The sequence below is a fragment of the Xenopus laevis genome, chromosome 1L (genome assembly GCF_017654675.1).
Source record: "Xenopus laevis strain J_2021 chromosome 1L, Xenopus_laevis_v10.1, whole genome shotgun sequence".
Taxonomy (NCBI): domain Eukaryota; kingdom Metazoa; phylum Chordata; class Amphibia; order Anura; family Pipidae; genus Xenopus; species Xenopus laevis.
In genome coordinates, this window is record NC_054371.1 from 103,411,006 (window position 1) to 103,438,701 (window position 27,696).

The 27,696-nt window shown below is 37.2% G+C and overlaps 1 protein-coding gene across 2 annotated transcripts; it reads left to right on the top strand.

The window, feature by feature from the left end:
* The first annotated feature begins 3,627 nt into the window (after window positions 1–3,627).
* On the top strand, window positions 3,628–8,520 carry prdm8.L (PR domain containing 8 L homeolog). Of its 2 annotated transcripts, none has more exons than XM_018254228.2 (4): window positions 3,628–3,928; window positions 5,257–5,487; window positions 6,138–6,375; window positions 6,577–8,520. In XM_018254228.2, exons 2-4 carry the CDS (start codon window positions 5,260–5,262, stop codon window positions 7,887–7,889), a joined length of 1,779 nt encoding a protein of 592 aa, XP_018109717.1. In that variant the 5' UTR covers window positions 3,628–3,928; window positions 5,257–5,259; the 3' UTR covers window positions 7,890–8,520. The 2 variants fall into 2 exon arrangements, with proteins under 2 accessions (XP_018109717.1, XP_041417178.1); XM_041561244.1 differs by having other exon boundaries at window positions 3,629–3,928; window positions 6,574–8,520.
* The last annotated feature ends 19,176 nt before the right edge of the window (window positions 8,521–27,696 follow it).

The following is a 27,696-nucleotide window of genomic DNA, read 5'->3' on the forward strand; positions in this document are numbered from 1 at the left end:
ATTATCAATATATTTAAGACAGAGACATTTTGTGCATACTGCTACTGAAAAATGCCTTACCCTTTAAACAAAACAGGGATTGTTTGTCCATATATTGCAATATATTGAAGCTGGCCAACTACGTCAAAGTCATCCCATATCTGGCCAGTCCTATGCTCAATTTTCATCTGATTCATTAAGAATTCAATTGCTTAATTATACATTTTACAAAAGGGACTGTCTTAAATATATTCAGAATGGGTTAAATGCAGAGGACTCTTGTTTGTGTCTATATATATATATATATATATATATATATATATATATATGAGGCTGACTAATCATATAGAGTCTTTTGTCTTTGACTGCAGTCCTGATACCTATCATTGTAATTGTCTATGAATGTATGGATAAACTATCCCCAACAACCTTCCCCAATTATATGCAAACTGTTTTGTTATTTACAGAATCTTTAATGGCTGCTTAGTTCCTGTCCCATACCTCTGCCAACAAATGAAAGTGGGCCCAGTAGACAAAATAGTGATAAAACTAGCTGTACATAACATTAGTACTTTTGCAGTAGCCCAGTGCTTATTTCTTCTTCTTCTAATCATGAATGAACTTTGTTGCCCCCTGTTCCTACCCATTTATGGGTTTGTTAATGTTAATGTTTAGACATGTTTAGACAACTTTTCAGGACTTCAGATGTTACCAGAGGCCTTCCCTTGCCCTGTTTAATACAATGCATTCAGAAAGGATGGCACTAGCATTGTGACTATACAGGAGGGGGCTGAATGAAACCAGTGTCCTGGAATTAAAATTTATTGTTAATGTAAAACAAGCATCCAGGATCTGTGGTAGGTCCCTGGAGAAAACCTTAAATTCGTTTTTTTGGTGGACAGGCTTTGAAACGTCTATCATTCTGGTCAGAAAGGGGTTAAGAGTATAGAGTAGGTCATTCGCCTTCTATTAAACTCATTGTAAAGGACTGGAGCCAGGGCTGGTTTGCAAGCTCAGTGGTTAGGCCCAAGGCTTCTGCTTGTGCAGATAGTTTGCCAATTAGCCATATTCGATGAGCTGATGCCCGGAATACAAAACAGAAAGGAGAAGCCTTGTGAAACATACAAAAGCATTGGGAGCTGGATTATTTTATCTGTATGAGCTGCCAGCGCTGCTAATCTACATCCACTGACCACTTCTTCTCATCTTTGGCAACAAAGCACCACCTTTCATTATTACCAGCACAAAACTTTAATACAGAAGGACAATGAGTTTGGTTTAAATATATATATATATATATATATATACCGTGCCTGGCTAAATTATCTCTAATTAATACTTTCACATATAGCTTCTAACATTATTTCATTATTGTCTGTTAAAAGCAGTACTTCTAAAGTCACTGTAATACTGTATATTATTTCATGTTTTTCTAAATACACTCAAACATATCGCACAGTTTTACAACTATAAAACAATGAGCAACTGTAAATAGATAGATAGATAGATAGATAGATAGATAGATAGATAGATAGATAGATGGATGATCGATAGATAGATAGATAGATAGATAGATAGATAGATAGATAGATAGATAGATAGATAGATAGATAGATAGATAGATAGTTCATCCTGGTGGAAATCTGCACGCACTATAGTTACAATAACACGTGGGAACTTATATGAATATTATTTGTAAATTGAACAAAATGCATGTATAATATTAAATAAACTAGATGAGAATTTTTAGTAGGCTAGAAAATGAATGTCCGGTGCTGTTTGGATATGTAAAGTAAAGAGACTGTTGCGCCTAGTTAGCTGATATATAAGAGCGTGAGTACAGAGAGAGCGTTATAAAGAAGGTAGCGTCATATAGAGGTTTCGTTTTACCTAAATACTGACGCAAACAGTACCACGGAACATCAGAAGAGCAGCAGTGTCATAAAGGTGTAATCAGGGGATGATTCTAAATCAGATACTCAACTGTAAGATTTTATAACACAAGATAAATGAAGATTAAATAAATGTATATAAAGTTTTAACTGGATGCAAACATTTCGCAAAGAATTGTCATTTTTGTAAGGTGTACCTTGTTTACTTGCTGTAGATTAGAAGATGGTCTCAGAGTAATTTACTTTTCGAAGTGTAAGTACAGCATCTGATCCAATGTTGTAGCAAGTAGACCTTTATGGTTGTACTTTATATTTGTAACCGTCCATCTCCCATGCAGGCAACACTAACACGTCCTTAGTGAGTGGGTCATTAACTTTGATTCTTGCCAATCCTTTAGATTTTGTGTTTCATTCCCCACTGAGTCAGTTCCACAAGGGTTTAAAAGCCATACTTATAAGCACATGTATTACATTGATTATACAATTACCAGGGCATTTCTTGCTTTTGATCCACAATCTGTTCAATCAGGTTAAAGTGTGGGGGTGCTGTGTAGTTCAACAACTGCATGAGAGCAGGTAGGACGTAACCTTGGCCACAAGGTTACGTTTGTCCTTACCATGACTGTATAACTGCTCACTACGACTACTTTATCAATATAGGTATACACAGCTGTTATGGAAATAGTCAAGGAATGTGACACACATACATGTATTAAGTCTCCCTCTGCTTCCATACACAATCAGTACTTCTTAGTGGCCAGTTAATTCAGGAAAAGTTCTGCTTGGCATGTTGCCATCCTGCTAATAAGTCATCGGGTAGTAACCGAAGACTTGAGGGCAACAATGCATATCCCAAAGGGCCACATTTGAGACTTATTGCTACATAAAAAAAAAACATAGACTAAATATAATGGCCAGTTTCCATTACAGAGCGGAGGCTTGTACTATAATACAGGAAACTGTTGAGAACTCATCTGCGCACTCATCTAAACCATAAAAGAACTACAAGTTCCCTGAACTCATTTCTTATTGAGTTGATACATGCAAGTCTACAACAATTCCTTGCAAATGGTGATCCTGCAATTTTAGTTGTGTATCAAATCTGTTACGTGTGTGCTGTTGGGCATGAGTACTTTATGGGTAAATTATACTTCTAATGTACATAAGATGCTCCCCAGAGAAGCTGAACCATTGAACACTTAATCAATTAAACGATACAGTTATAATTCACTTCTTTTTATTAAGATACTTTGGAGTTCGTTTAAAAACAAATCATAACTCATCGGGCAAAGTTTACATATATTATGGTAATAGAAGGTCACTTTTATGAAAGCGATTCCTTGAGTTATATTAAAGAAGACTTTGGAATAATACACTTGTAGCTCCGATAAAAGAAAACCACACGCATTAATTCCTCACATTTTATGTAATAACTGGAGTATTTACAAAAGAATCGAGAATTTTCAAATGAAATTGGACCACATTGATAGAAAATTGTATCTTAATATATTTTATGAAACATCTCACTGCCTTTATAAGACCCCAGGGACCCTGATTTGTACTTGGAAAAAGAAGAATAACCTATCCTCTGGGGTCATTGGCCTACCAACCTGGGTTGCATGGAGAGGATAGCCAGCAAGTCCTGCTGTAGCTGAAGGCTAGAGGCTGCGGGATGGATGCTCGGGATGGGAAGAGTTAAAGGGAGGGGAGGTGGGCTGTCATGCGTCATTGAGCAGATTATGTGCTGCAAACAAAAAGTGAGTGTCTGTGTGCCAGTCAGTCACTGCATCGGGTCCATCTGTACAACTCCTTGTCTTCCTCTTTTTTTTTCGTTCATTCGCTTTTCGTTTTCTGTTCCTGATTGTGTTTACTCCTTCCTGCCCCCTCCCATTCATCTGCTTTTGCAATAGCTCCATCTACAAAGAGCAGGCAAAGCGACAGCAACATCATCCTGCCTTATCATGGAAATACAGTGACACAACCTAAGGGAAATCAAGAAAAGCAAGCCCCCCCCGCTTCTCCGGGTCTCGCATCCATACGATTCGTCTCAGATTCTGGTAAGTGCAAATGCACGCTTCTAGTACCGCTTCTTTCATTCAGTCTTTATACAAAGGGAGCTGGTGAAGAGCAGTTGGTGATGCCGAAACATGGTCCTCCTTTAGAGAGCAACAATAACTGGGGGACTGCTGCAGGCAATGGAAAATCGAGCTAGTCTAGTTAGTTTATTAGTCTGAGACAGGAGCAGAGCTTTGTTAGCCACATCGGTTACTTCAAGGCTTCGGATAGAAAGACAGAAGAGCAGAGAGTGTGTTGATCTGATTCTTAGAATGTAATCATGCTTAGAGGAAGAATAGAAATAACAGGCAGCCCCTTCAGTCGATATTACCTGTATTCTTTTTTTAATAACCCCCATTATCTTTCGGTGTCTTCAGTTTTGACCCGGGGAGCTGTCCCAGGTTATGGTGCTGAAACTGATTACACGGGAAAGCCACATCCCTATATGTGCGTATGAATGATAAATGATTGCATATATATGAAGTCTTTGGGATAGTATCCAAAGTTTATTTTTACATAGAACCATAACATATGTTGCTAAAATCCCCAGCAGGATAAAGACACTATTATATCACTAGTTAGCCCCTATTCCAATAATTAAGTAGTGCTGGGAGACACACAGAAATAGACTCTTGTTTGACCCAAGCAGGTCACCGCCTTAGTAGACTGTGTAACGATTTACCTGCTCGAAAGTCACAACTGACTGGACCCGTCTCTGAATATGACAAGTGAGTAAATGGGACATAGCCTCGCCCATAAATAAGCGTGTCGAGGTAAAAAATAATTACCTCTGCTTGCTGTTTTTAATTAAAGTCTCTGAGGGAAAGAGCTGGATTATGGTAATGAGCAGACATACGTTCCCTCTTGTTGACTAGAGTTAAAGGTTCGCTGACATGAAATCAGTGACATTGACAGTTCACTTGAAATCCATTCGCTATGCTTTTCTGTCAAGCTGCGCTGGATCGCTGGCTAGCTGCAGATTTACTTCCCTGCGCTCAGTGCGATTTTGCCCCACGATTCTTTCTTTCCCTCACAAAGTGTGCCCATTGGCATGTAACTGTTTCATGGCAGTAATATTGCCTCTGAACCTGACATCATCATAGTACAGTGTGTAGGTTCTACAATACAGCATCCAAAAGCGGGTGCTTCCACCACTTTACCCCAGAGTCTGTACTGTTCCGAACATTCCTCCGTTTTAGGGGATGGGAAGAAACAAATAATGTTCCAGTAAGGCAAAAATTATCCGATGAATCGCGCCAGGCAGACGCAAAATAGAGTAGGAAGGCAAACTGTTCATTGAAATAACATTTTGACATCTTTCACTTTTAAGGACATGTCAATCATGGAAGAAGCTGGCGTCCAGAAACCAATTTGGGATGGAGATGCCAAAGCTGTTCAGCAATGCCTGACGGATATATTTACAAGTGTATATACCACCTGCGATATCCCTGAAAATGCCATTTTTGGCCCCTGCGTGCTGAGCCACACTTCCCTGTACGACAGCATCGCTTTCATAGCCCTCAAGTCCACAGACAAGAGGACTGTACCCTACATATTCAGGGTAAGTCTCAACTCATGTCTTCTTAAAAAAGGCAAAAAGAAAAAGTAAGAAACAAAATAAGGAAGAATCCATTTCCATTCTCGTTGCGCCTTATGTGATCACACATGGTTTTGTTCAGTTTTAATGTGAAAAATATTAACTTTGCATGAAAACTCTGATAGCACAGGGGATAGATACTATGGTTGTATTTAATCTACAGGACATATAAACGGGCGAGAATAGATGTATATAGATGTATATGTTACTGCTGACAGAATTTGTGTGATACATTAACGTTATGATAGGTAACCGTATTTAGAGATATAGAAAGAGAGATCGCTGGGACACCCATTAGTCGCTGATGAAGTATTTAACACGAAATGAAATACAGCAAATCACCTTGTGTGTGGGCTTAAATATTTGTCAGAATGATAGATCCACCACCATTTCTTGTAAATCCCTGGCGGAACAAAAACAATCTGGAACATTAGTTCTGGTGAGGTCCCCGTTTTCTTGTAACATATGGAGGGCTGTCAGGTCGGGTCTGTGCGATTCAGTTGGACTGGAGTTCACCATCGGTTTTGATGGGGCACATCCTTGATAAAGCGGCAGTGAGCTCTTTGCTCCCCCAAGACTCTCTGACCCTTTTATTTCCCGTGTCCTTTGTGCAGGTGGACACTTTAGCTGCAAACGGCTCCTCTGAGGGACTAATGTGGCTCCGTCTGGTTCAGTCTGCAAGGAACAAAGAAGAGCAGAATCTGGAAGCCTACATCAAAAATGGCCAGCTATTTTATAGATCGCTGCGTAGGATTTCGAAGGACGAGGAACTCTTGGTTTGGTATGGAAAGGAACTGACTGACCTTCTCCTTTTGAGCCCCACCAGCAGCAGGACACCTGTAAAGAGCACAGGTCAGTTTTCCACAGTTTGATACTGAACTAAATCGGAGAAACTCCAGTCCAGTTCGGTAACGCAGTCGGACTGCGCCAATAATCTTAATCTTTAAATGCTTAGTCAGGGTGCATTGTGAAGACAGATAATACAGAATAAGTCCTTTTCTCATGTGGTTTACAGAAAACACTTGCCTTATTTAATGTGTTTCTTTTCAGCAGTTTCATCCCAGTCCGTCTGTCTGGAGTGCAACCAGAAGTTCCAGTTTGAATTCCCCTTTGTGGCTCACATAAGGTTCCGATGCCCCAAAAGACTCCAAGGCTCGGATTCCAATTTAGAACACGCATGCAAGGATAACAGGGATTTGGAGCCTCGAAACATCATGTCAGCTTCAGCCAAATACAACAAACTTACCGTCTATCAACCTCAAAAGGAAAACCACAAACCTACAACAGACTTTCACAATTTGGCAAGGGACATGGAAAATGTCAGGGGATCTTCCTCTTCCTTCAGTTCGGTACCTACCAAGGCAAATTTGACACGGCAAGACCCCGATTCCACGCCTGATGGCCTTCATAGAGCCAAGAGGAAATATGACGAACATCAAGACGAAAGTAGGTCTAAGAAAAGTGATGCCTCTGGTAGGTTTTTGGACAGACCTTTGCCTTCCTCCAAAGAGGATTTAGTTTGTAGCCCTCAGTCTTTCAGAACCAGCTCCTATTATAATCTGGAGGAAAGTGGACAGTTATTTGCACCGCCTAGTCCAGAAACAGGGGAAGCCAAAAGAAGCGCCTTTGTAGAGGTGAAAAAAGGCTCTAGAGGAGTAGAAGAGAGTTCTCTTAACGCTGAAAATAAATCTATGTCCCCATCCCATTCCGGTAGTCCAAGTGAGCCCAAACGGCTGCAAGTGAGGCCAGACAACCAGGCTGAGGAAAGCTCTCCTATGGCTAGTGCATTCAGCAGTGTTCCTCAGATAAGAAACCTGGATCAGGAGAGAAAAAGCGCATTCTCCCAACCTACTAGAAGTGGCTTCAATCACATTTCTCCCCTGCAGGTCATGGGCCAAAAATTAATATCCAGTGGAATCAATATAGATTGTCCAGGAGAAAACGTGGGTGCAGCTAGGCTCTTCCAATCTGATCCTCTGTCAGTGAAGCTTCAGGGCCCGGAATTAAATGGCAACTGCACACTACAGGGTAGCTTGCCCAAACAAAGTCCTTTTCTCTTTGCCACCACATTTTGGCCAAAAAGTTCCGCAGCTCCTCTCCAGCTGCAGCTGCCCTCAACTCTCACCTTATTACCCCCTTCCTTCACTTCCCTTTGCTTGCCAGCCCAGAACTGGTGTGCCAAATGTAATGCGTCGTTCAGAATGACCTCGGATTTGGTCTATCACATGAGGTCCCATCACAAAAAGGAATATTCCATGGAGCCTCTAGTAAAGAGAAGGAGAGAGGAGAAACTAAAATGCCCCATATGCAACGAGTCCTTCAGGGAACGCCACCACCTGTCCAGGCATATGACCTCGCATAACTAGGTCTGTGTTATATCACAAGTGATGGACCTCTAAATACCCACAGTTGTACGCTGGGGCATGAGCTTTGAACGCAAATGTGTGAGGGTATTTCCTCTCTAAATGCACGCATTTTCACTTTCCAAAAGTACATTTTTTAAAATGTCATATATATTGCAGCATATTGATGCATTTGTCATATCTTTTTACTTAAATTATTAAGCACTTATCGTTTAGGTGTAATATCGATAATTGTATGTATTTTTTTGTTATGATTTTTTTTTCCTATTTTGGATAACAAAGAATATATTGGTGGGCATAGTTACTTTGTGCATTTCCTGACAACATCCGTGTTCCTACCAGATGAACATAAATATTATTATTACAGAGGACTCACTAGTTATGGAGGAGATGCATGGACAATACATTACCGCACAAACAAGAACTCCAAATAGAACCTCATCAACTTGTGTTTTATATCAATGCAAAAACCATGTTATATTGTAACAGTGAAATGAAGTATAATCCCCCTTTCTTTATTTCTTTTTTCCTGTCCCACAGTCCCCATTTGGAAAAAGGGATTTATTACACTTTATAGCTTATCTTGGTATGTTGGATGCTTTGACAATAAATTACTTTATTTTCTGCAAAATTACTCGCTTGTTAAATAGAATTATTTACCTAAGAATGGAGCAGGACAAGCACTACTGGCTCCCCCTTATTAGCTCAGCTCTTTGATTGAATGATTGGGGTTAGATCGGGTTCCTTGGCTGTATAGCTGCGGGCACTTTTTGGCACGTTTATGTATGTGAAGCTACAGCTGATCCCATGACTTTAAACCTTCTGATTAAGTGTCTCTTTCCATTTACAACTAAGGGACATGTAGACACAACGGGGTTACCATTCTGCTGACCCTGCTATACATATGTATATACACATTCAGCCTACAGATGTGTTGGCCTGGGCACATACATTTTGTTTAGATACTGAGATGAAATGCAATAAGGCAGATATGCTCACTACAGCACTAACTGATGCCCATTTAACTGCATATAGTCTACTGTACTGACTGAGCTGAACAGACAGACACACTGAATTACAAAGCTTAGTGGATATATAGGAATACAATGCTTAGAGCTGGCAGATGGTTGGATTTATAAATGTACATATATGTATTGATTGATCACGTACCCTCAGAACGAAGATTTTCTGGAACAAGTAGTGATTGCTAGCATTTTGTCGCGGATATACAATTTATGCATTACTTTTGTGCGACAAAACGTTATAGCATTTTGCCAGATGAAGAACACAGCCGCCCTGCCTGTTTCCACCTGGTGTTAATTAATACCTCATCACATATCTACTATGATTATCAGATGACGTGTAAATTCAGGGACACCTCTAGAAAATCCAAAAAGAAGCACTACACTGGTTGCGATTAAATTTGAATATAATCAGTTCAGTCCCACACCATGTATTATTGTATTTCCAAATAATCTGGTGGTGACCCTAGGGTAAACCGTTGTACCATAACAGGTTTTGTCGTATACTAAAAGTATTAAATAATAAAAAGGACACAGCGCCTATTGTTTATTTTTCCATCAGCTCTCTGAGCTCACAAATCAGTGCACAATATTCTAGGCTGTCGCTTCTTTAGAACACTATTCAGCTGCCCCACTCAGACCTTAGTTTTTACACCAGTTATTGTCTGATTCAAAGTGCCACAAAAGAGACTTTGGAAAATCATAGATGTTTGAGAGCTATGTGCCAGTTTAACATTACAACCAGTGTACCCTTTGAAATTTGGTTCAGAATTCATTGATTATTGATAGATAGTTAAATATAAAAGAATGTAACACTATTGATAATTCCAAAACAATACTTTCCAATCTATAAAAAGTTTTCATAAGATGATAAAGAGCAACTCTCAGTGATGGCTAGGATTTAGTAATAATGGTGTATTTTGTAGAGGGAGAATTATGTTGGTTTTCTACACTGTGACGTGTACGTGCATTCTCCAGATTCTGATGTCACTCTGCAATAAAGAAGATAGCCATAGCAAGATCAAGGACCTTAAACAAAATAATTTTATAGGAAATTTGGCAGATACAGTATATCAAATAAGTGCGCATTAAAGCATAAAAAAAAATATTTTATGCCAGCCAAAAAAAGTGCTCCAGAAATTATAATTGGTGCTTATGTAACTTGTGTCTCATGGCTCATTAAAACTTGTGTTTTATAAAAAATAGTGAACCACCTGTTGTTCTAAAATATGAAGATAAGAGAAGTCACCTCTGAGTTTCATGACCTGTATAACAGCACTTGGCTTTTGGTCTCTTGCCTTTATATGATCATGGAACTCTTCCATGATATCCTAATAGCTTACAAAATAAGTGCACTATCTATCTATCTATCTATCTATCTATCTATCTATCTATCTATCTATCATCTATCTATCTATCTATCTATCTATCTATCTATCTATATATCTATCTATCTATCTATTATCTATCTATTATCTATCTTTTTCTTTCTTTCTTTCTTTCTTTCTTTCTTTCTTTCTTTCTTTCTTTCTTTCTTTCTTTCTTTCTTTCTTTCTTTCTTTCTTTCTTTCTTTCTTTCTTTCTTCTATCATCTATTATAGAGTCCCATATATGTTTCACTCAGATTATCTCTCAGGAGCAACATATACATAGCCTTGTATATAAAAAGTATGACTAAATACAAAGTTAATAATTTTAAATCTGTCAGTCTCTCTCTATGAACGTGACTAGAAAGCAGTGCTAGTGTTGCTATCCCCATATGTCCTCAAGAAAACTGTCAATCAGGGGCCAGGCAGTCACGCGACTTAAAGGCTTCTTTCTAGTCGATCTTATCTCCAGAGAGAGACTGTCTATCTATCTATCTATCTATCTATCTATCTATCTATCTATCTATCTATCTATCTATCTATCTATCTATCTATCTACATATATATAATTACAGCACACATAGAAATGGAATGGGCAAATGACTCACAGCAAGAACACAAAATTGAAGTCCAAAGATAAATAGTAAGTTGTAAGGTGATCAGGTCAGTTGTAATCAGGACATCTATCTCTATCTGTTATTCTATCTGCTCAGAAAACTAGAACCTGAGTACAGTGGAAGCGAGGCTGAACGCAAAGAGTTGAGATTGGATTTAAAAGTGTCAGAACTGGGTCTACAATTCCTTTGGGGCATTGTCCGCATTATTCACGGCCTTGCCTTTAACTGACACATACGAATTAGCCTTACTGGATTGCAGTAAGGGTTAATCGCTAGATGAAGCAAATTTATTATCTGTAGATCAATAACTTGTCTTGCTCTATAGGTTTGGCCCATAGTCCTTGGGAACTATTCATTTTTACTTTGCCATAGCACAGAGGTGCGCTTTTATTAGGCCATATAGTTACATTATCATACTACAGTTAAATCGTAGCTTCTTTATTCTGCTACTGCATCGTTAAAACTAATATGAGCTACAGACCGCAAGCTTTTACCAGCGCCATACTGGGCTTCCAAAAATGGCCAGACAGCGACACCGTGCGAACATTTACGGTAATACAACCATGATCTGTAATGCGCCCACTAAACAGAATGATTTGGGCGCCTCTATTGGGCCATACACATACTTGCAAGCACAGTACAGAACAACAATGCAGGCTTTTCTTTGCTGGCTGTGGCGCATGTTTAGTAAGCAATGACTTTAAAACTATCTTTAAACTATAATCCATTTCCAGAGTAAGAGCACCTGATTACATTTTTGGTCTAAATATTGCATAAGGAAGAAATTAGTCCCATTACTACTCTAACCCTTGGTTTCAGTTAAAATTGACACAAACCAACAGTAAGACCTGCCATTGTAAATTCTAATGCATAATAATGCATTATTATTATTAGCACTGGAAATATGGGTTAATATAAGTTGCTTATAGAGCATCAGTTGGGGTAAAGGGTGACATCGTTATCATTGCGGATTACTGTAACTGACACAGTCTGTAAGGGCTCCTTTTGGGAAAAGGGAACTATGCACACGAAGCACTGAAATTCCAACCAGCTACAAGGCCTATTGACTGACAAAATCAAATTTGTAAACAGTAGAATTGAATGAAATATGCATTTTGTGAAAAGAGACTCATGGCTTAGACAAATGTAGCTGAATTGAAGTGCTGAAGTATTTTGTACAGGGATATAAATTATATATATATAGATATATATATCTATATATCTATATATATATATATATATCTATATATATATCTATATATATCTATATATCTATATATATATCTATATATATATATATATATCTATATATATCTATATATATCTATATATCTATATCTATATATATATATATCCCCCTGTTACTCAAAAGTCATAAATAACTTGAATTAAATAACATAAATCCCTATTTTAATTTTGCAATGCACATTATCCTTATTAATAATAGTGACTGCAGGTAAAAGGAAAAGGCTAATTCACTGGAGAGTGCCAAAATATCAGGCGTTCTCTACGTAATTCCCCCAAACTGTTGTTTCTGTTTTTGGGGAAAAATGCATTTGCTGCTCCTAGGCACCCCACGATTTGGGCTTGCACATTCACTGTAGGACTGCATTTTACATAAACACATGGGAAAGATAAGTGAAATGAAAGAAATCAGAAGCCTAAATGGAGCACCAGTGCAGGGAAAAAAACATAGCAATCTAATTTATTATGAGTGTTGAATATATTGGCACTCCTCTTATGAATCCAACTTTCCTTCTCCTTTAACCACTTATCTGCTGTAGATGGTGTATTCTATGTTACTAGTCAGGAATGTCTGTGTTTCTGGGTTCCAACTAAATTCAGTGGGGGCATGAGTTAGCTAGCATCTTGTGGTCCTGCTATGTCAAACTTATTTTGTTGCTGAAAGCAGAAGCTGTCTGTCCTTTGTCTGTCCTCTGTTCTCTGCACTATTGGTCCTGAATACATATACCATTGAAAGTACCATGCATATTTTGCAGGTATATTACTCACAGAACATGCAATGATGTATTTAGACTAAAAAGGTTTACCCTCTTTCCAACTTCAAAACTTTTTAATCATAGTGTTTTAGGTACACACATACAGTATATCCACATTTGTATGTCTCATATTGCACAGGGTTATATTTGAACTTTACACAATCATAGCATATTATGCATGTTTTATTAGATGATTTTGACCATGTGGATTGCCATCTATTTTGTATTTATAGTCTTTTTTATAGCCCAAATTTGTTTGTGTTTCATTATGTTAATGCACACAAAATGGGATAAATCAAGCACACATGAATAGCTGCAAGGAAGTAACCGGCAATGACTGTAATTGTCTTATGGCATTTGTTTTTCTTGGTTCAATTATCTGTCCCTTTGCATCCACTTATTCATTAAAGGCTTTCATCTTGTTACATTTGTCAAGTTCCTTGCATCACTGTATACACTAGATGGCAGCATTTTACTGTATTATCATTTAGTAACTACAAGAAAAAAGGCATCAGAGAGAAAAAAAAAATGCTGAAAGGTATCGTTAATGAGTTATTTCAGCAGTTAACATCCATCATGCCTAGATTTGTATCTGGCTCAGGGAAAGTTATCAAATATATTGGCTTTTATGGCTAAAGAAGAAGAATAAAAGATGACTGATCAACATAATTAATAGAAAAGCAGCTCTGCAAATCATTTGATGCAGGAATTGTTGGCAGACAGGCAAGAAAACACAAAAAAATAGCACACAATGTATTATGTTACATGTCATACATTAAAAAGATTGTACCTACTAGTGTTTGCCTGTAGTTGCAACATACCCCAAAGTGCACCAAAAAGTCAGTTGTCCCGCCTTAAGAAAACTGTATGCAAGGTGCTAGACACAGTGTATTCTGATGTAAGGTTTATGTGTATTTTACACCTACCTTGAGCAGTCAGTTTTTTTAATATATCCATATTTCCCTGGTAAGAAACATCAAGCTAATGCAGTCCCGGATTTGTGGAAAGGCCACCTAGGCCCGGGCCTAGGGTGCCAGGATTTTAAGGGGGCGGCATGGTGCCCAACCACACCCACATTAGTTCAAAAACACTAGGGATGCGCTTGAGATACAATAATGTTTTACATTTCCCATGCGCTAATCCCCATTGCTCCGGTCCAGATGATGAAAATATGCACGAATAAAGGGGAGGGGACAGGGGTGACAAACAGCAGTGGGCCTAGGGACGCCTGCTATGTAAATCCAGCCCTGAGTTAATGTATACTACTGCAGCCAAATCTTCTCTCTGGATTGCTAAGGGGTTACATACGAAACCCATTAAGAATAGGGGGAAGGGAGTATATTTGTGGTTGCCATTACTCTGACTATTAGGCAAGTGGTTTAACATGGCAATCCTGTGTAGCATTCCCAGAACTTAAAGTTATGCAGTGTTTACTAGAAATGTTACTATAAATGCCCATTGACTGTTATTAGAACCCTGCAGCTAAAACACTAGGTACATGAAAGTAACTTCTTACCTCAAAAAAATCCAGAAAACACTCCAAATGTTCCATCTAAGCTGAACTTCAATTCAAGGTCATCTTTCAGTCCAAGTTTAGCTTCACTCTGTCATGTTTTAGTGTGTAATGCTCTTTAAATGTATAATGTGTCTGTCTGTGACTCCAATCCCATGGCAATTCAGCCCTAGGGCCAAACAATTGGATTATAACGATGGCAATGGGTGCCAACAGGTTGTATGATCGCTTCAACTAGCCAATGTGGTCCTCTATAGCAAGAAAATTCAAACCTGCCAGATCGATATCTGGCCGATTTTTGGCTAGATATCGATCAGGGAGACACGTCGGAAGCCCCATACAGAGCAGATAGGATGCCGAATTGGATTGATATCAGCAGCTTTAATCTGCCCACTTTAGGGCACACGCTAAGATTCAGGGAAATTCTTGTCTCAAGAGGACCCTTCAGGTGACTTTGGAGAACGAAGAGCTTCGAGTGCCATCATGCTGGGCGATTTAGATTCTTGCCGGCAGGAAGGCTTTGCAGGGGGATTAGTTGCCAGATTAAGAGTCGATTTGTCGCCGGGCGACTAAATCTCCCCAAATCTTAGCGTGTGCGCTTACCCTAAGAGCTGTTAAAGTGCTGATGTTAATTGTCTCATCTGTTTCAATCACAAGTTTGTCCTTGTATGCCCAACCCCCACTGGTTCTGTAGTTCTGTAGTGTAAGGTAAGGGATGTAGCTAGTAAAAAAAATATGGGTGTAACAAATCAAAATATCTGCATTGTACTTAACATTAATTTAAAGGTGAACTACCCCTTTAAGTTGACTCCAACCAAATTCTCTTAGAGGGAGATACAACATGTACAGTAAGTTATATTTATTTCAAGGTGATTGGGGATCATGTGCCCATCTCAGGGTATTCCAGAGAATCCTATAAAGAAAAAGGTCAGGAGCAACGTTCTGCCAGCTGCATAATAATGTTAGTAGGCTCATCATATATTTATAGGAATTGCTAGTTGCTGTTGATATTAATAATATACAAAAGTACTTCCATATGATCTTTTAAAACAACATGGCATAAAACATTTAAACTTGCCTGGGAAATGGTAATGAAGTTATATGAAACCAAGCAATTTCTTTAAAAAGCCAAAAATGAAAAATGTAGCAGTGTATTTTTTCATTGCGCATTTTTATTACATTGCACAGCAGTTTGTGCAGCATCTTGCACATACTTAGAAGAATGTTTTTATTTGAAAAACCATGCAGATTTAACTGCTATTTGCTATAACAATTGCCTTCTGACAAGATTCTTTTTCCCAGGACTGTAAATATATTCCACATGCTGGTTGAGGATTTTGCAATGCTGCTGGGCAGATATGGACAGTGCAAGCAAGCTTTTCCCTCAAAAGCACTTTGCTGCATGAAATCTGTAAACCCGCCCAACAGAATATACCAGTTCTATTATCTGGATCTTAAATGGAACTATATTCAGCTGTCATATTGAAACTGGATGTTTAAATGGACAGATTAGAGAAATGTGTGTCAAAATTATGGCCACCTTTAAACAAATTAGCAGCAAATCCAAAATACACAGGGGCAAATTTACTAACCTCCGAAAATTCCCTAGCGACGGCTTTGCTCACATCGCAACAATTCACCAGGCCTAGATTCGCCAGGACAACTCTAATTCACTAAAATCCAAAGTTGCCTCCAGGGCGCCGAATGCTGGTGAAGTAGCGCTAGCGTTACTGCAGCAAGCGAAGAGAAGTTGCTCTAGCGTTGCCTAATTTGCATACGGTGGGAATTTAAAGTTCAATGGACGTATATGTTTCAGCCAATACATTACACTACACAAGCCCGGGAAACCTTAATAAAATAGAGTTGTTATATTGCCCTACACATGAGCCCAGTGTATAGTTTATGTGCCATATGTAAGGAAATGTAGGGGGGGAAGCCAGGTACCCCAGAAAAAATTTACGATCTTTTGCAGCCTATCACTCTGAAAAATTAAAAGTTGCCAGCGTTTATTGCACTTCGCCTGGTCTGAAGTGACAAAGGGAAGTCTGGCGGAAAAAAGGTAACATTCAGTAAAATCGCATCTTAGTGAATTTGCGTAGTTACTCCGCCAGGTGTAAGGGAGCGAAGTACCGCTAGAGTCTATCTCTTTCACTAGCGAAATTACGCCAGCGACCATTAGTAAATCGGCGAAGTAACAAAATGATATCACGCTGGCAAATTTTCGCTAGCGTTAGTCACTTCGCCCTTTAGTAAATCTGCCCCACAGAATCAGCTAATGTTGCAAACAGAAGGAGTTCAAATAATGACTAAAACACATAGGCATATAAATGATATATACAGACATTAGCAGGCCACTTAACCTTCTTTGTAACCCTAAAACTAGTTTCTATAGTTTCTTGCTTTGCTGAAAGAGGGAAAGAGAGACACATTTTATCATGGGTCGAAGTTCAAATTCATGTAAGTTTTTTTAAACTCCCTTAAATTCGAATGAATTCAAAATTCGACTGGCCAGAATTTATTTTGAATTGAATTTTTAAAACTGAAACAAATTTAAACGACCCGAAAACTCGAATCTGAAAAAAACCTCAAATGTCAGGATTGCTGCAAACATCTCCAAATTGATCGCTGGACCTCTCCCTTTGACTTAGTAATTCAGCACGTTTTAGGTATTAAATAGTCGAATTCGAATTCTTAAAGGGCCAGAGTATTTTCAATTTTCATTCAACCCTTAATAATAATTTTCAATTCAACCCTTAATATATCTGCCTCTCAATATAGAGATTTGATCACAGCAACGCACCAGAATTACTTCTGTCTGAATTTGTCTAATTTACCTCAACTTTATTCATCTCCATGAATAGTTATAACATAGGAACCAAGAAGGTTTTGAAGATTAAAAAAATCCCTTCTTTCATTCTCCACTTATTCTATTCTATAACATACATTTATAAATAATTCTTCATACCATACTTTGTCAGATGGGTTTCTTTGTATGCTTTTCTAAAACTATCTAAATTAAAGAGCATATGCAAAGTGCCATGTGTAAGTGCCCATAATGCCCCTTCTCTGTCTATCATATAGCTGGAACACCAAGGGGCACATTTACTTAGCTCAAGTGAAGGATTAGAAGGAAAAATACTTAGAATTTCGAACTATTTTTTTGGCTACTTCGACCATCGAATTGGCTACTTCGACCTTCGACTTCTAATCGAACGATTCGAACTAAAAATCATTCGACTATTCGACCATTTGATAGTCGAAGTACTGTCTCTTTAAAAAAAAACTTCGACCACCTACTTCGCCACCAAAAACCTACCGGGCACCAATGTTAGCCTATGGGGAAGGTCCCCATAGGCTTTCTAGGCGATTTGGGATCGAAGGAAAATCGTTCGATTGATGGATTAAAATCCTTTGAATCATTCGATTTGAAGGATTTAATCGTTCGATTTTTCCTACGATCGTTCGATCGAAGGAATTGCGCTAAATCCTTCGACTTCAATATTCGAAGTCGAACTATTTAACTTTAAGGGTTGAATATCAAGGGTTAATTAACCCTCGATATTCGACCAATAGTAAATGTGCCCCTTAACTCTAGAGCATCTGTGGGTTCAAGACACAAGCATTCCTTTAATTATCACCTGCTCCAGGCATGTATTAAATGACAAGATCATTGCACTTTTACATGCTGTTCTCCTTGAACCAGATATGGCAACAAAGCTGCCACTTTTAGATTGTAAGCTCATTTGGGCAGGCCCTGCTTTACACATTGTATTTTGAGTGAAAAAATCACTGCAAGAAAGCTTCAATGTACTTTGTGCTAAAAAAGCAGCTGTAAAAAATGCTCATTGACTGCAATGTATTTTAAATGGAAAAAAGTTGCCGTGAAAAAAATGCAAATTGACTTCAATGAATTTTGTGAATTTTTGCTGTTTTGCAAAGTTTACTGCAGTTTCAGGACAAATTTGCTCATCACTAGTCTAATAATAATAATAATAATAGTAATAATAGTAATAATAATAATAAGAAGAATAACCTACATAAAGCACAGAGTGCACAATGCCCTGCTCTTGGAATAGGCTTAAATGCTAATGTTTATCCTAAATTTAACAATATTGTTACCATGTGTACAATATATGAGGACTTATATCGATATGATTTGTAAAATAAGACATACCATTCATTTTGAGGCTTCTTAGACTCCAGGGCAATACATATATAAGTAGAATATTCCTTATGTTTGTACTGTTGCTCTTTGGTTATACTATAGAAAGTTCATGAAAATGACAGATCATCATGCCAAAACTTAAGCTACAAAAAGCTTAACTAAAGAAAGGAGTTAAAATAAATGATCTTTCCATTGGCTGAGTTTGTACATTTACAAGTTTTCATTCCAAACTGATTTGTATTAAGACTCAGCCCTAGGTAATAAATAATTGGCAATGACTTCATGAGGTTTTGTTTGAGAACAATAACCATTTATCCATAAAAAACATGCATATATAACTTCAGAATGCAAATAACAACAAAAACAAGCTTCAAATACAAGTATAATTACTGAAAATGTTATTCCCTCATTGGAGACAGACTAGTTGTTTGGCAGTCGAGACAATACTTTTCTTTCTTTCCTTCTTATATTGTTTGTATATATATGTGTATATATATATATATATAATATATATATATATATATATATATATATATATATATATATATATATAGACAAATACAAGATTCCTCTGCACTCAACCCATTATCAATATATTTAAGACAGAGACATTTTGTGCATACTGCTACTGAAAAATGCCTTACCCTTTAAACAAAACAGGGATTGTTTGTCCATATATTGCAATATATTTAAGCTGGCCAGCTACGTCAAAGTCATCCCATATCTGGCCAGTCCTATGCTCAATTTTCATTTGATTCATTAAGAATTCTATGGTTTCATTATACATTTTACAAAGGGACTAAGTTTTACCTGCAACTTCCAAGCTGCTTTCAAAGCAAAACTCCCAAACTTGGCTGCCCTTTTATTAGACACCAGTGGGATCACCTGACTATAGCTGGGAAGGGTGGGAGCTACAACAAGGACTGTGGCCACAACAGAACGTGCACCCATCTCTTGAAGAAGTGCTGTGCTGTGCAATTTGTTTTTTGGATAGACAATAAAAACATACACTGTGACTCAAGGTGGGATATGACAGTGAAAATTAAATATTAAGTTGTTACTATTCCACAATATTAAGCAATGAACAAATGCATATGTGTCAAGTGATGCATCTGGGGTATGTACCTGTGAGTTCAAACATAGACTGCATTGATAAGGGATGATATTGTCTCATTATCCTAACAACAAGGAGTCAGTTGTATATGGCAAGAGGTAATTGCTAGATAGAGGATTTCCACCTCTAAGCTTTTTATAATCAAATTCCTGATGCTCACAAATATATTCAGGGTCTTTTTTAAAATGACCAATATCTTTTTGCGATGATGATTATGTATGCCTCTTTCAGTGACTACTTTATTGTTGCAGAGTTTGTTTTAAAAGATGTTTTTAATTCATGCTTCAAATTTAACTCAAAAGAATACTGCAGCGGCAGGTGTATTTATTCAGATATTACATGGAGTTGTATTATTGAACACAAAGACTATTCAGGCACAATTGTGTGCCTTGTATGTTAGCTTGGTGCACCTGTACCAGTTATTGTTTGAAATAACAATCCTTAGTAAAATACTTGGTAGAGAAAATGTATTATGGCTTGAATATGATTAAAAAGTATATTCTAGAAAGTAGGTGCATAATGATTATTATATTAGACACCAAAGCACGTGCAATGTTTCAGTCTGATGGTGTGGGCAATTCGAGTTGATTTGAGGAGGGGTGCTTGTATGTGAATGATTTTGCTGTGAACAGACAACATGCGGTCAAAGGAGCTCTCCATGCAGATGAAAGCCATCCTTAAGCTGCAAAAACAGAAAAAACCCTTCCGAAAAATTGCTACAAAATTAAGAATGGCAAAATCTACAGTTTGGTACATCCTGAGAAAGAAAGAAAGCACTGGTGAACTCAGCAAAACAAAAAGACCTGGACATCCATGGAAGACAACAGTGGTGAATGATCGCAGAATCATTTCCATAATGAGGAGAAACCCCTTCACAACAGCCAAACAAGTGAACAACACTCTACAGGAGGTAGGCATATCAATATCCAAGTCTACCATAAAGAAAAGACTGCATGAAAGTAAATACAGAGGATGCAAGGTGCAAGCCACTCATAAGCCTCAAGAATATAAAGGCTAGATTGGACTTTGCTAAAAAGCCAGCACAGTTCTGGAAAAACATTCTTTGGACAGATGAAACCAAGATCAACCTCTACCAGAATGATGGCAAGAAAAAAGTATGGAGAAGGCGTTCGCACTATGCTATTTCACTAAAATGTGAAGTTGTGTCCTGGGTGCCAAATGCTGGTGACTTTTGGCTAGCGATACTAGCAGTGTGAGTGTTTCAAAGCAAATTGATTCATTAGTCCTCTTATGCTTAGGTCAATTTGAATAGGGCAGGTACATTAAAGTCATATGGACGTTTTTATTAAACAAGTGAACAACACGCTCCAGGAGGTGGGCGTATCAATATCCAAGTCAACTATAAAAAGAAGACTGCATGAAAGTAAATACAGAGGGTGCACTGCAAGATGAAAGACACTCATAAACCTCAAGAATAGAAAAGCTAGATTGGACTTTGCTAAAAATAAAAATAAAAAAACATTTAAAAAAGCCAGCACAGTTCTGGAAAAACATTCTTTGGACAAATTAAACCAAGATCAACCTCTACCAGAATGATGGCAAGAAAAAAGTATGGCGATGGCGTGGAACAGCTCATGATCCAAAGCATACCACATCATCTGTAAAACATGGCGGAGGCAGTGTGATGGCTTGGGCGTGCATGGCTGCCAGTGGCACTGGGACACTAGTGTTTATCCATGATGTGACAGGACAGAAGCAGCCAAATGAATTCTGAGGTGTTCAGAGACATACTGGGGGGCATTTATCAACACTGGCAAATTTGCCCATGGACAGTAACTCATTGCAACCAATCAAATCGCTGCATTCATTATTCTACTTGCAGCTGACTTTAAAAAGCTGATTGGTTGCTACAGGTAACTGCCCAAGGGCAAATTTGCCCAGTGTTGATAAATGAGCCCCACTGTCTGCTCAAATCCAGCTAAATGCAGTCAAAATGATTGGGAGGCGTTTCATAATACAGATGGACAATTACCCAAAACATACAGCCAAAGCAACCCAGGAGTTTATTAAAGCAAAGAAGTGGAATATTCTTGAATGGCCAAGTCAGTCACCTGATCTGAACCAAATTGAGCATTCATTTCACTTGTTGAAGACTAAACTTCGGACAGAAAGGCCCACAAACAAACAGCAGCTGAAAGCCGCTGCAGTAAAGGCCTGGCAGAGCATTAAAAAGGAGGAAACACAGAATCTGGTAATGTCCATGAGTTCAAGACTTCAAGCTGTCATTGCCAGCAAAGGGTTTTCAATCAAGTATGAGAAATTAATTTTCAGTGATTGTGTTAAAAATAACTTTAGTTAAATTTGTATCCATTTTTATGTAATCTTTTTGTTTAATCCGCTGAATTAAATCTGAAAATCTGCAGTGCAACTGCATCTGAGTTGTTTTATTTAAAAATCATTGTGGTAATATACAGAACCAAAAATACAAAAAAGTTGTCTCTGTCCAAATTTATGGGCCTAACTATAGGCCCATATCTGTTCTAAATAAATATTTGTGCACAAATAAACGTAAGATTTATAAAATAGTTTAATTATAGGCGGAGCACCATTTTTATATAATTTCGATGCATTTAAGAATAAGATAATGTTACATTAGGATATCAGTTTATGTAAACTTTTTCCTCTAATACATACTTTTCTTATGAAACACATCCAATCTTTAACAAATGCTTATAGCCATCTGTGAGTAATTTTGCTGAAACAGATTGGAAACATTTTACCGCCAAAATTAACACAATGAGAACTACTTATCTTAGATAACACTTGGGGCAGATTCACTAAAGGGCAAATTGTTGCCAGCTAATGCTTCGCCACACTTTGCGCAACTCCGCCAGGTAAAAATTCGTTACCACTACGCTAATTCACTAAAATGTGAAGTTGCGTCCTGGGTGCCAAACGCTGGTTACTTTTGGCTAGCAGTACTAGCAGTGCGAGCATTTCAAATCTAATTGCTTCTGCCTAGCAAAACTTTATTAGTCCTATTAGACTTAAGTCAATTTGAATAGGGCAGGTACATTAAAGTCTTATGGATGTCTTTATTAGAGATGTTAGTGAAATTGCTTACATTGGTTACAATTGGTAACATTCAGTAAAATTTGCACAACCGTTCATCAGAGAGAAAAGTCGCTGGTGACAGAGTTCGAATGAACTCTTTGAATTGACACTATGAAAACTTGATTTTATTAAATTGCCAATGCATTATTATCGTACAAAAACAAGCGCAGAACACTATGTCGAGAAACATCATCAGGGACGTCTGCCATTGACTTCTACATGACCTCGACAGGATTTAGCTGGAGTATTTTTGGATTTGGATTTTTAGCAGCTTTTGGGTATAATAAATCTCTAAAAATTCAAGGTTTTTTTCCTTTGAAAATTTGAGTTTTCTCCTTTAAAAACTTGACCAGAAAAATTTTAGGTTTAATAAATAGGCCCCTCAGATTTTTTATTCGTAGTAATTATGACAAAATATTTACTTTCCAGACCCTTAACCCCCAATGTCTTAGAGATATGTGGCAAATCTTTAATAAAGAAAACATTTTTAAAAAAAAAAAAGAGTCAAGAAAAATCAATTTTCATTTGATTAAGAGTCCCTTAACTATTTCTTCCAAGAACTGCAGGCTTAAATGAAATAATTTTTGACATTTCCGATAAATGAAGATAACTTGTTTACAGTAGGAGGGTGATTTGCATGCACCCTTGTAAGTCTGAACTGCTCTGCAGTGCTATCAAAATATAATTTTATAATGTTATTCTATTTTCTATTTTACTCAACTCAGAGTAAAATAAGGGATCTACAAATTTTAGGAAATTATGCTGTATATGGTAAGTTAACTGCTAACCAGTTGATATGAAAACCAGTTTATGGTTTCTCAAAACTATTTTGTAATGTCACACTCAACCTTATTCAGCAGATATTGGTGTAATAACTGGCCACTTTTAAACAACTTGGTTTTACACATACGCACAAAAAAACAAGCATTAAAACCTTTCATATATAATGACTCATATAGTCCATTATCCCAATTAGGTTTTTTTCCAGAATTAGGTTGAGGATTTTGATCAGAAGATACTAGACATGGCATGGACATGACAATGCTAACACAATAAAGTTATACACAGACTGACACTGCTTTCTGACTTAGCCACTCCTGAATAAGTCAGCAACGTATTGGCCCATGTAACTGACAATGACTAATAGCTGATCTAGGCTTGGCCCGAATATCCTGTTGAGAGAACCACATCAGCAGATGTTACCAATCATCCCATGTATGACCAGCTTTACAGAAACTTGGAAAGCCCTCAAATAACCCTCTTGTAACATTTTATTAACATGTATGTATATATATATATATATATATATATATATATATATATATATATATATATATATATATATAATATATATATATATATATATATATATATATATATATATATATATATGGACACATTTAGTCTGATCTGCATGTAAATGTACTCTTAGCTTTTTGTAAATCTATTTTGTGCTGGATCATCAGAGATCTGTTTTTTTAATAATTCAAGTGTAAGGTGCAGAAATTCACTGACATATCTTTATGTGTGGAACTGCGTAGACAGCTGCAGTTACAGCTGCAGAATCTTCAATCAATAAAATACACTATATAGCTTTGCACAAAGCAGAGATAAAAAATCATTTAAAACTAGTATAGTTTAAGGAATGGACTTTAAACAAACTAGGAGTGTAGAAATGTAGATATGAATGTAGTACTCTAGCTGCTCTAGTTGTGTTCCAGAGCAGTAGGCTTTAAGTTCAGAGGGGCATTTAATTACGTGTTTTTTAGCAAACAATTTACTCAGTTTTTTACTTTTTTTATAATCTTTTAGTGTGCAGCAAAATAATTTTTTTCATATAATCTTTTTGCCCAAAGCAGCTTGGTAGCACTGTTACATTATGTACCAGAATTCCAAATGGGCATTAGTGTGGCTTAGAATACCCAAATTCAATATTCTAAGTACTGTATGTCGTATTCTCAGCCATATAAATAGAGCTACACCATGCAACGAGGAATCGTCAATCGTCCCTATTAATTCCATAGCAGCATCCCAGCAAATTCAGATACAGAAAACATCAACATAAAATCAGTAATTGGCACACATTCCCTAGAGCCATTTGTTAATGAATATTTAAATTCTCAGTAATTGCATACATTTGATCGTGAAATCATATCCCTATAACCCATGTCAAGATAAATTCTATTCAGTGGTCACAATGTTTTACCTATGGTCCTTATAGTTTGCCAGTTTCCAGTGTTGGATGAGTTGTAAGCATTTTAAAAGGGTATGTGTTGGGCGGGAGGATTAGTCTGTAGGACCAATGTAGTAAATTTCCCAATAAAATGCACCCAGACAAGGAGTACCAGGCTATAAAAAACTCACCATAGCTCTATAGTTAGGACCACCATATGGTGTTTGCCTTTATGTATTTTTGGAGGATTAGCAATTTTCTGATTATTGGTTTGTGACATTATAATATCTCCTTCATTTGTGTCTATTCTGCAACATATGTCACTCTTTTTTAAAGAGTGATGCAAAATTGCTGACCACAACTTTTTAACTTTCAAGTTACAGTCTAACAGACACAAAGGGAAATGTACTCTATTTTTAAACAAACCGCTACCCAGGCTGCCCCTCTTATAACTCATGGAAAAAATTAAGTACTGGGAACCTATACACTACATGATTGTTGGTGAACCACACAGGGATCTACAATATCCCTACAGAAATTATCAATGATCTGTTTGTTTACCCGGGATGAAATCAGTTACAGTATTAACTACACAGTTGCAGCAGGAATTGCTGCACTTCATAATAAATAGGTAAGGCACATTTATTATGAGGTGTAAAAAACAGCATCATTTTTTAATAAATTATTTCTTGGAGCCTGAAGCAATGTAAAATAATAGAGGCAAATTTTTTACACAGCATAATAAATACGCCCATTGATGATAAGTGATTCATCAAGTGCATTGCAAACCAAACAGCTCATTTATATAACATAGGTTCACAACTACAATGTAAACAACTAGGCCTGCATGCTGCCATTCTATTAAACATCAAACAATTCAAATCCAAACCTTAAATTTTATTTAATTAACCTCAAACCTCAACCTTATACATGCTTAAAATTAAGATGGTTTTTAATATGGTTCCTATGACACAGGAGAACACTCTGGTGAGGGAAACAAGTCCAGGTAGGGAAGCATGACGTAACAGAGAGTTCTCCTGTGCCATAGGAAGCTAGTAGAGCTGCTGTGTTACAAAGTACCTAACCTGGGGTCTCACGCTCCAGTGGACAGGAAGATAGAAAAGTACAATAAACACAAAACTGCAAACACATTGCTGCACCATAAACCAAAGAAAAACCTTTTCCTGTGTGTTTTTGTTGTAATGTGTGTATTTTGCTAAGACTGGAACATTTTTAACTATAAACAGCATATCACCGGCAGCAATGAGCAGTACTAATAAAAGAGACATGGAAATCAGGTTTGTAGTGGTGAACCCCCTACTTCCATAAAATTCTTGAAAAAAACAAAGATTAAAGAGGACTGAAAATAGAAACAGAGTTTAGTGGATTAAAGAAATTAGCATGCAGAGAGGAGGCACTGAAACCCAGACAGCGGATATGTCTCTTTTGTACCCAACAGTGCGAGAATGCAATATACACAAATTGTATCAAGAAGTCAAAAAAGGTCTAGTATTTTGCAAAAGATCGAAAGATAAGCAGTGCTGCATACCAGTAGGAAGGATGAAAACACCTAGTTTCAATATCAATCATAGATCTGGTTTTGAATCACAAACTAAATCTGTATTCTTAATCTTAAGAACCTTTTAGTCTTTGCTATTTGGAAATTACACTGCACACTTTTTTTATGCAATATGACTTCAATTCTGTAAGTAATCTAATCTACGGTAATCTAAATTTTAAATACAGTAGAATGCCCATTTTACTTTTTCAGGAGACTAGTAAGAAAATGTTGTAAAACCCGGGAATACGTAAAATCAGGAAAATGTATTATCCATAATATATAGGTGGAACCACAAAAAAAACAATCATGATAAATTTAGGAAAACCTGGGGATGTAAAATAAAATTTTCACTGTATTTGCAAGCTTCAACAATGCAATTTTGCTAAAGATTTCTTGCCTGTATATAGGCCACGGTGTGTACATGCACTGAAGGAAGAATGGCAGTACAATACTTGGTCGACAACTGCAAAATATATACTTTAACTCAGGAGTAGTTTGATCTCTTCTTCTAAGTGGCATTGTCTATTTTTCTGGGTTTTACAGATAAAGGATCTTTCCATATATTGGATCTTCATACCTTAAGTCAGGGGTCCCCAACTTTTTTTACTTATGAGCCACATTTAAATCTAAAAAATAAGTTGGATAGTAACACAAACTTGAAAAAGTCCATGTGGATGTTAAATAAGAGCTGTGATTGGTTGCCTCTATATGGACAGGCAGCCTACAGGAGACTCTGCTTGGCAGTACACCTGTTTTTTTATGCAACCAAAACTTGCCTCCAAGCCTGGAATTCAAAAATAAGCACCTGCTTTGAGGCCACTGGGAGCAACATCCAAGGGGTTGGTGAGCAACATGTTGCTAGCGAGCTACTGGTTGGGGAACACTGCCTTAAGTCTACTAGAAATTCATGTCAACTTTAAATAAACCCAATAGGCTGGTTTTGATTCCAATTAGGATTACTTATATCTTAGTTTGGATCAAGTACAAGGTACTGTTTTATTATTACAGAGAAAAAGGAAATCATTAATTTAGATTATTTGGATAGAATGGAGTCTGTAAGAGATGGCCTGTCTGTAATTTGGAGATTTCTAGATAGGTTACTGGATAACAGATCCCATACCTGTATTTATATTTACTGTTTTGTTTACATTATTCATTCTTTGTTAGATAGTCAGGTGGGCTATATGTTTTTATAAATTAGTT

Excerpts from the sequence above, each read along its gene's own strand:
- prdm8.L (XM_041561244.1), top strand. The coding sequence starts at position 5,260 with ATGTCAATCATGGAAGAAGCTGGCGTCCAGAAACCAATTTGGGATGGA. Across the intron at positions 5,488-6,137 it reads CTGTACCCTACATATTCAGG|GTGGACACTTTAGCTGCAAA; the intron begins GTAAGTCTCAAC and ends TCCTTTGTGCAG. Across the intron at positions 6,376-6,573 it reads GACACCTGTAAAGAGCACAG|CAGTTTCATCCCAGTCCGTC; the intron begins GTCAGTTTTCCA and ends GTTTCTTTTCAG.